This window comes from Dromiciops gliroides, chromosome 4 (genome assembly GCF_019393635.1).
Source record: "Dromiciops gliroides isolate mDroGli1 chromosome 4, mDroGli1.pri, whole genome shotgun sequence".
Taxonomy (NCBI): domain Eukaryota; kingdom Metazoa; phylum Chordata; class Mammalia; order Microbiotheria; family Microbiotheriidae; genus Dromiciops; species Dromiciops gliroides.
Genome location: NC_057864.1, coordinates 239,675,640 through 239,685,987, shown reverse-complemented (window position 1 = coordinate 239,685,987; position 10,348 = coordinate 239,675,640). Strand labels below are relative to the sequence as shown.

Below are 10,348 nucleotides of genomic sequence, written 5' to 3'. Positions count from 1 at the left end.
GCTAACCACTGGTGAATAAGGTTGGGAAGGGTATCATTGGATAAGAAGAGGTCCATTGAAGGAGGCAAGTGAATAGATGGATCAAGACTGTGTCATCCCTTGAGGCCATTTTGTTATTGTGTCCAATGAGACAAGATTCAGGATAGGCAGCAATAGGAGGAGTATGGCCAAGGAATCTATAATCCCTGTTGGTGGTGTTGTTGTTGTTTGTCATTGGGAGGTGATGTCATGACTTGCAGTGAATTTGGATAAAGTCACCAGCCTCACTCTCTCCACCAGAGCCATTTGGGTCCAGTAGCAAGATATACATCAGGATGACTGGAGATAGCCCTGGATGTTTGAGTCAATTGGGGTTAAGTGACTTGCCCAGCCAGGGTCACACAGCTAGTCAGTGTCAAGTGTCTAAGGCCAGATTTGAACTCAGGTCCTCCTGACTCCAGGGCCAGTGCTCTATCCACTGTGCCACCCAGTTGCCTCGATATCCCAGTTAGAAGCTAAGAGATGGCAGTAGGAACTTAGTCCTGCACTGGAGTTGGAACTGAAATTGGAGGGGAGAGGAGGTACTGGAAGCCATGTCACTATATCTCCTTAGTCTGGTCACCTTAATCTGGTGTAGCAGAGACCTGGGTCCCTTACCCAGCAGTCATCAGCTGGGTCCAGACCTATACTTGGGAGGAGGAATGTGTCCACATTGTAGGGGCCTGGCCTCCAAGCTTTGTGGCAGCCATAAGCTGGCCTCTCCCTTCCCCATCTTCAACACTAACAAGCCCAACACCATTTGGAAGATGAATAAAGGAGCCCTAATCATAGGATGGATTCCAAAGCCAAACGGACATTTTTTTTTAAATATCTACTATTTTTAGATAATCTTTTCCACTGTTTCTTCCTGTCCATAGAGTTCTTATTGGCTCATATGGAGGACAGAACGGTATGATGTGGTGTCAGGGAAAGAGCAGTAGACTTGAAATCAAAAGACCTGGGTTTGGGTCTGAGCTGTAGCCATGTTTGACCTTTGGTTCTCAGAACCTCAATTTCCTCATCAATAAAACAGGTAAAGCACTTCTTACCACACAGGGTTGTTATAAGGAATGAATTTTGGAAACCTGAAAGCTCTCTACAAATGTTAAGTTTTAAAGCTTTCTCTACATGGATTCTAATATTATCCTTATTGATTGAGGTTGGGGAGCTGGATCTAATCCATTTTTGAGGAGAGTGGACTAAGGGCAGAGAGACCACAATAGAATTGCAGTCATGGATCCCCAGCTGTCAAGCAGTCCTGAGAAAGAACTCTGTCCCATCTGCCAAGAGCATCTGAGGAAGCCAGTGAGCACTGACTGCGGGCACTTCTTCTGCCAAGTTTGCCTTGTCCAACAAGCCAAAAAGGCCTCAGATGGGGATATCCTGAACTGTTCTGTTTGCCGAAAGCCCTGGTCTCCAAGAATTCTAGGAGCAGGCTACTCTTGTGAGGACCACCAAAAATTGGTGGGCTGGTTCTGTGAAGAAAAACAACTCTTTCTGTGTTCTCACTGCCGCACGTCTCCTGAACACCGAACCCACCATGAGATATCCATTGAGAGAGCCATTACCCACTATAAGGTAAGGCTATAAGAGTCGATCATCTGACTCTCTGGGTTAATACCCTCCCCTGTACCATTTTTAGAGCATGAGATATGCTGTAAGTCACTCCTGCTTCTAGGATACTAGTTTCTTCTTTCATCTTCTCTTAATTGGGATATTCTTCCTTGAGTCTAATTTAATTCCTTCATGTTGCTCTGTCCACAAAAGGGGAGAAAATGTTTGCCCTCCTTCCCTTGAGCTCTGGTCCGTTTTCACCCATATGTAAAGAAAGAGCTATGAGATAATAGTAGTTCAAATTTCTATAGTGTGTTTCAACACTCACAAAGAGCCTCAGAAGTTCCCTTCAGTTCCCAATATATGATAGTCATTCATTTATTTATTCAATTAACATTTTCTCAGTACCTACCACGGGCAAGACTCACATTTCTAAAGCACCTTAAGATCTGAAAGATGCTTTCTCCACTTAGAAATACCTGTGAGGGAAGTAGCAAAAAAATATTATTGTGCCCACTTTACAGATGAAGAAACTTAGCCCTGGGGAGGTTATGTGACTCGCCTGTCCTCACACAACTAAGTAGAGACAAGACTGGAGCTTAGGTTTCTAGGACAATAAATTTAGATCTGGAAGTGATCACTAATGCAAGTCTCTCATTTTCAGATGTAGAAAATGAGACATGAAAATATTAAATGTCTTGTCCAAGCACATCACACAAGTAATAAGGAAGAGAACTGGGGTTGGCATAAAGGGCCTCTGATTCACAATCCAGTATTCTTTCCCTCAAACCACACTATTCTCAAGGAGTTTAGGACCCTCCTGGGTCCTAAGACAGACACACAAATAACTATAACACAAGATAGAACTGTTAAATACATAGGAAAGATATATACAGTGCTTTTAAGGATTTAGAAGAGGGAGAGATCGCTTCAGAATGAAGCAATCAGGAAGCCTTCCTAGAAGATAGGGCATTTGAGCCAAGGAGGATGGGTAGGATTTCATTTGCTTTATTGTGTCTTGGTTTCTCATAAAGTCACTAGCTTCCATTTGTTCAATCCTAATTCTTAGGCAATTATTTTCGTCAGAGGGCTTTTGTACCTCTTTTTCCATTTGGCCAATTTGGCTTTTCAAGCTGTTGACTTTTTTCTCATGTATTTCCTGCATCACTCTCATTTCTCTTTCCATTTTTTCCTCTACCTCTCTAACTTTATCTTCAAAGTCCTTTTTGAGGGCCTCTATGGCCTGAGACCAATTCATATTTTTCTTGGAAGCTTTAGATATAGGGGCCCTGATGTTGACATCTTCCTCTGAGGGTGCCCCTTGGTCTTCCTTGTCACTGAAGAAACTTTCTATGGTCCTCACCTTTCTCTGTCTGCTCATCTTGCCTTTCTTTTACTTGACTTTTAACTCCTTAAAGTGGGGCACTGTTTCCAGGCTGCAGTATCCCAAGCTTCAGAAGTGCCAGGTGGTATGATTTAAGGAGGATCAGGTTCTTCACTCACCTGGCCTGTTTCCTGGTCCTAGATGACCCCAGACCAACTCGCTAATCAACCATCTTTGTGGTTGTCAGCTCTGATGAGCCTATGCCCCTCCCCAACCTGGGCCACTGCTACTCAAGCCTGCCTCCTGGTTCCCAGCAGGGGTGAAAAACCCAAGTTCTGCCTCAGCACCAGCATAGACCCCTGTAGTCTCCCCCCTGCCCAGGGCTCAGCCCACTCACCAGACTGTGAGTTTAGTTCCAGATGACACAGGTGCTTCAGCTGATTCGGAGGCTCTGGGGGTCTCCTTCTCTGGTGAGGCCTTCCTGGGACTGGATTGTGTCAGGGTGACTGTGGGGTTGGGCTCCACTCCTGTCTCAGCACAGCAGTTCCCTCCTTCCAACCTTCCAAGCCATTCTTGGTTAGAAGATGATTTCAGCACATTCTTCTATGGGTTTTGCTGCTCCAGGAATTTTCCTATGGCATTATTTCCATGTTTTTTGTAGTGATCATGTCATGAGTTTAAGAGCTCACTGCCTTAGGATGGGTAGGATTTCAACAATAGAGGTTAGGTTGGAGGAGAGGGCATTTCAGTCAGAATATTTGGGGATATATTTGCTGAAGGAAGAATATCGTCCTATCATCCCAGTGAGAGATAACCTGGAAAAAATAGATTAGGGCCAGATCATAAAGGGATCTGAGTTTGGGGCAAAAGTAGTTGAATCAGAAAGTCTAGGTTAAAACACCAACTTTGTCATTTATTATCTGTGTGACCTTGGTCACATCACTCTCTCCCTCCCCTCCAGGGACTCTATTTCCTCTTCTTAAAATGAAAGGGCTAGATTGGATGACCCTCAGGGTCTCTTCCAGATCTAATATTCTATATACAATGAGAATCCCACAAATGAAAAGTTAAGTATTTTCCTCTCCTTGAATGGAGACTGATTGGATGTTAAAGAGGTGACTGTTTGACTTAAAAATAGGGAGGTTAGGATTCAGAAAGTTGACACTGAACCCCATCTTTTGAGTGGATGTACCATTCCCCTAATAATTACAAAAGAAGTGCCTGTCTCCTCAGGAACGGATCCACCGAAAGGTCAGAAAGCACCGGAAGTTCTTAGGGGAACCTTGGCTCCATCCTGAGGAAAAGGAAAAACTCCATACTCTACTGGTAGGTCCCTAAGGCCTTAGCAAGAACCGTCTCTTGTGTACATGAGTTTGCTTCTTAGGACATGAGTCTGAGCACAAATATATTTGTTTGAGCATGAGGGTGTATTTTATTGTGAGGGGGTAGAGGAAATTCGTGCTTGGATTCATGTTTTATGATTTCTATGTGTCTATCTTCCATCAGTCAATAAGCATTTATTAAGCACCTACTATGTGCTGGGCACTGTGCTGTGCAGCCAGAATACAAAGAAAGGCAAAAGACAGTCTCTGCTCTCAGGGGTTCACAATCTAATAAAGAAACACAGAAATGCAATGAAAAAAAAAAAAAGGAGCTAAAAAGCAGCAGGGTGGAGGTGGGGGTGGGGGTGGGGGGAACCTTGTTAAGAGGCAAGTGCAACCAGGTAGGAAATGATGATAGGGGAGAGTAGGATGATGGGAACAGCCAGTGAAAATGCCCAGTACTGGGAGATAGAGTGTGTTGTATGTGGACGAGCAAGGAAGCCAGTGTCACAGAATTGTAGAGGATATGGTGGGGAGTAATCTTTAAGAGATGGGAAAGGTTTGTGGGGGCAGACCTGCCAAGAGTTACACAGCCAGGATGTGTGAGACAATGACTGACCTGTTTCTGAGGCTGGTTCTTCATACACAATGACATGTTGCATTGTCTGATGTTTCTGGAGCATTCTATTCAAATTGTCTCATTTAATTCTCACCACTGTGAGACTGGCAGGGCTGGTGTCCCCATTTTATACCAATGAGAAAGAAGCAAGTCTGAGAACTGAAGTGACAACACGAGGACATTCCCCTGATTCCCAAACCCATTATTTTTGCCAGTGAACAACAAGTGCCTGATGCAACTGTACCAGAGGAATGATGTTGAGGCTGAGGGAGGTTCTTTCCTCTTCCATGGCTTTCTCCGTTACCAGTTCAGAGTCCTGATAGTCACCTTGTCTCTTCTCCTCCAGGGATGAAAGATGAGCTCATTGGCTGGCCTCAAACTCCAGGATTTTCTTTTTCTGCAGAAACAGATAAACTCAGAAAAGCAGAGGCTAAAGACTGAATTGGAGAAACAACAACAAATTAGCTCTCCCCTTCAGCAGTGGCTGGACAGCCTGGATAGCATCTCAGAAGAGGTGACAGAACATCACAACAAAATTTCTGAGGCAGAAACCTATCTGAATGGCCAGATCACTAAATTGGAGGAGGCATCTAAGGAACTGAACATCACCTCTCTAAAGGTCAATAGCTCTCCACTCCCAAATTAGGAACCTCCAAAGCATACTTACTATGTATAGAGGTATAAATAAGCATAGATGTAGTCGTGTGTCTCCTTTTTGTTTCTAAGAGGTATGTGAATCTCCCCAGTTATATAGAGTGAAACTGGAATCCAGAAGTGGATCTGTCACTTGCCCAAGGTCACACAGCTCATCTGTAATGTAAGAGTAGAATGGGACAAGAAGGAAAGAAGAAAATAAGAGAACAGGCATTTATTAAGCACCTGCTGTATGCTAGGCACTGTGCTAAGTACTTTACAAATACTGTCTCTTCTGATCCTCACAACAACCCTGAGAAGTAGTTTATCATTATCCACATTTTACAGTTGAGGAAACTGAGGCAGAGGTTAAATGATTTGCCAAGCGGCACACAGTTAGTTGGTATCTGAGGTAAAATTTGAGCTCAGTTCTTCCTGATTCTAGGCCTAGTGTTCTCTGCACTACGCCATCTAGCTGCCCCTGCTCCTAATAGCCCAGTGAGGAGGCTAACTATGTCTTGTATCCCTCAGTCTGGAGAGGCAATCCCTGAACCAGATAGTGTGGGGATAGAAATGACTATACCCTATGTTCCTAAGGATATAGAGGAAATCCTTGTGTGGTATAGTAGAATGGAAATAATGTCTGGAACTGAATTCCTGTTGTGTTTCTCTTTTTTCTCTTAGAGTGTCAGTGATTTATTGAGCAGGTAAGGAACTACATCTTCTCTATGTTCCCCCTTTTTCCTTTGGACACATACATAATCATTCATTAAACACATACAGAAAAATGCACAAACATACAGATATATGGACAGACGCCCACAGGCATATAATAATATACATACAGACACACCATTCAAACAGAATTTGCATGTGGATCACCAAGACCTCACAAGAGTCAAAGGACATAGGGGCAGCTAGGTGGTGCAGTGGATAGAGCACTGGTCCTGGATTCAGGAGGACCTGAGTTCAAATCTAGCCTCAGACACTTAACAATTACTAGCTGTGTGACCCTAGGCAAGTCACTTAACCCCAATTGCCTCACACACACAAAAAAGGTATTTAAAAAAAAGTCAAAAAACACAAATAGTTTAAAGCAATGACATTTAATGAAATAGCATAGTAAAACAAGTAGCAATACAACATAAACCTGCAGCACATTCTCCCACAAATACATACACAATTAGTGGAAAAAGTGGACATTCACAAGGAACTTGCATAGAGGGGTATGTACTGAACATATTTGACTAAAATGCAAGTATGGGGGGGTGACTCATGACTCTCACCCATTAGGACCCCTCATGTCACTGTTGTCTTCTGGTGATGTCAGTAATCCTCTCCTAACATATCCTCTCTCCCCCAACCCCGCATTTTTCATTCAGGACATACTTTCTTCCAGATGCATAATTTCTGCCAGATATATAGTCTCCACTGGGCATTGCTTCCTGCTGGTCTCGCTTAGTGTTGCTCTGATAGTCCCATGGCTGCCATTGGTTGCTGCCAGGGACAACTCCATTGGGCATGAATGAGTTGGTGGAGTTTCTTTGCTCCTAGCTTCTAATGTCAGTTCGAGACCTTAGCTAAAAGTCTATCTCTTCCTTAAGAGGATGAGTGACCTCTGCCATTGCTTCTTTAATTTTAATTCCTTGGACTTTGCAAGGGATGGGGAGATGTGAAAGCTTGTTCAGAAATGCAAAAGTTCTCACCTACCTAGTCATTAGACAAGGGATGGAGGGTTGGGGGTGGGAATCTTCCCAGAATAAGGGGGAAAAAATTTTCCTGCTATTATTTTCTGAAGCAGTGGTTTGTATTTCTTAGAGACTTGTCTAAAAGAAGCTTTCCTCTCCAGGATTGTCCTTACACCAGGATCCAAAATCTCTGAAACATAGAGTAAGGCTTTACTCAACTCCCTAGTGATCTCAAGCTTAATTCCTTTTTTAAAAACTCCATTTCCTAATCACTGAGGTTTGAATCTCTGTCATAATATAAACTCCAGCTGAACATAACTGCATGTGTTTTTAATCCCAGCTACTGGGAAAATTGAGACTGACAGATCTCTTGAGCTCAGGAGTTCTGAGCTGCAATTGGCTATACTGATCAAGGGTCCACATTCAGTTCGGTATTAATATGGTGAGCCCCTGAGAGAAGTGGAGGGGGTATCAGGTTTCTCAAGGAGGGGCAAAAACAGAGCAGGTCAAATCTCCCATGCTGATCAGTAGTGGGATCAGGCCCATGAATACCACCTTCATTTCTAGTCTGGCAGAGATGGAGAGATCCAGTCTTTCATTTCTTTTTTTTTTGGGGGGGGGTGGAATGAGGGTTAAGGGATTTGCCCAAGGTCACACAGCTAGTAAGTATCAAGTGTCTGAGTCCGGATTTGAACTCAGATCCTCCTGAATCCAGGACCAGTGCTTTATCCACTGTACCACCTAGCTGCCCACAGAGATCCAGTCTTTCAAACAAAAAAGAAAATGCTCTCTACCTTAGAGCTAAAAAGTGTATATGACTCCCTGGTTAATTTTCTGTAGTTAAATTAAGCTAGTCATTATTCATATAAATCTAGACTCTTCTGGTGAACTGCTTAGGGATCTGGGCTTTAGGGTCCCCCCCCAATTTCTCAATTCTAAAATTTTTTCTATACCACAAAAATGAGTAGGAAGGGGGAAAGTATGAAAACAAAACCAAGCTGAGGGGGCAAGATCATCACTTATCCCTAACCTAACTGAATTTTCAGGCTCTAAGCTTCTCCTACATTCATGCACAATTTGCTTCCATGTGCTTCTGCTTCAACAGTGAAGTGTCATAGAACATGCAGTTTATTCTTTATCAGCACACTAAAGAAAAGATGGGGTTTGCTGTTGTTCAGTCATTTTAGTGGTGTCACTCTTTGTGACCCCATTTGGGGTTTTCTTGGCAAAGATACTGGAATGCTTTGCCATTTCCTTCTCCAGCTCATTTTATAGATGAAGCAAATCAGGATTAAGTGACTTGCCCAGGGTCATACAGCTAGTTAGTATCTGAGGCTAGTTTTGAATTCAGGTCTTCCTGACTCCAGGCTCAGCATTCTATCCACTCCACCACTTACCTGCCCCCAAAGGTGGGACAGACATCTGCAAATTATATAACTCAGCACCCAAAAAAAAACCCCAAAACAAGAATTTTCTCCTTTTCTAGGAATGTTCCAGAAAACCTACGATGCCCAGAGACCAACTCTTCTGTGTTAGAGAAGAAAGTAGAAAAGCTCCTTCAGCAGTCCTCCTTGGTACAAGTACCCGGCCCCTCTCTGAACACCCCTACCTCAAACTTGTGTGGCTCTCTTCTCTCTCTTTCACCCACCCCCTCCGCCCAGCTTCCAGGTTGGACTGATTCTTCCTTGGTACCAGCTCCTGGGCCTGCCCCTACTTCCCTCCCTGATTCCTGACCCACTTGGCCTACGGCAGTAAGTTCCTCCTTGGATTCCTTTCTCCTTACCCTGTGATTCCCACTTACAGAAACCAGGATCACGCACATCTTCAGGATGATTTTAACTACTTCTCCTGCTGCTAAGCAAATGATAGTGGCTACCAATTACTCCCTCCCCTGCCCCCAGCTTGGAAATGGGGAAGTCTTGACTGCAGACATTAGTGGGATTTAATGTAGAGAAAAGATCACTAAGTTTGTAGTTGGGAGCCTTAGTTATAAAAAGGGTGATGATCATGGAAACCCTTGATTGATTTAATGGCTCTCCCCCTGATTCCACCAAATGAAATTATGGCCCACATAGCCTTGTTTAATTAGACAGAAACACCTCCCATTGAGTGCAACATGCAGACTTGGCACCTTTCTGGGATGACATAGTAAATTCCTTATTAGTCCCCAGTGGCTGGAGCTCTCTCCTGAAGATTGACGGAGGCCCAGGAAAATAAATGTGTGTAGGAACAGCCCTTCTCACTGTCTGTAACCTGGGAAAGATTCAAGGAAAAATTGCTCCAACTCATCCTTAAGAAACTCTTTTCTAGCACTTTCTCTCCCTTCCACCGAGGAGGGAGAAAGGAATTTCTCTTCTCTACTTGAGTTGGCCTTGGCATCTTGCAGCATAAATACATGACTGACTAGTAACCCGCAAAGACCAACATTTCCAGCCTTGATGATTACCTTGTGAGTTAAAAGCTCTTGATTCGGGCTTCAGATAATCAGAAAGAGTCTCTACCAGCTCATTGTTCTGGGAAGAACATCATTTTTAGTATGAATCCTGCACCTGAAGGACAATCAGAATCCATGTCTGAGCCAACCAGAAATCTGCACCTTGACAACCCCACATGAAAATTGGTATGAGTTGCTAGGACAGTGAAGGTTTGTGATTAATGTGAAATATCTGTTCGGCAATCCCACAAAGGGCCTTTCCCTTCCAGGAATGGTATTATGAGCATAATGAGTTATTTGTTATGGTTCGGTTTGTTTGTTTGTTTGTTGTTTTTGTATTTATGTGTGCCTGTGAGTTCTTTGCATTTCATGTAGCTTCTATAGTAGAGGAAATAAACCACTGATACCTCCTATACTGTACCTTGAATGCCTTTGTGGAGAGGACCTTGTTACTAATGATTGGGGAAGCCTTATACGTGTTTTTTGAAATTTCTCTGGAGTTTTACTCTCTATTTTTTATTTATTTATTTATTTATTTATTTATTTATTTATTTATTTATTTATTTATTTATTCATTCATTCATTCATTCATTCATTCATTCATTCATTCATTTATTTATTTATTTATTTATTTATTTATTTATTTATTTTAGTGAGGCAATTGGGGTTAAGTGACTTGCCCAGGGTCACACAGCTAGTAAGTGTTAAGTGTCTGAAGTCAGATTTGAACTCAGGTAGTCCTGAATCCAGGGCCGG

At 43.0% G+C, this 10,348-nt stretch overlaps 1 protein-coding gene across 1 annotated transcript; it reads left to right on the top strand.

Moving 5' to 3' along the window:
• The first annotated feature begins 1,251 nt into the window (after positions 1-1,251).
• On the top strand, positions 1,252-9,104 carry TRIM40 (tripartite motif containing 40). Its single transcript, XM_044003360.1, has 6 exons — positions 1,252-1,596; positions 4,130-4,222; positions 5,241-5,456; positions 6,155-6,177; positions 8,645-8,826; positions 8,962-9,104. Exons 1-6 carry the CDS (start codon positions 1,252-1,254, stop codon positions 9,102-9,104), a joined length of 1,002 nt encoding a protein of 333 aa, XP_043859295.1.
• Positions 9,105-10,348: the final 1,244 nt, after the last annotated feature.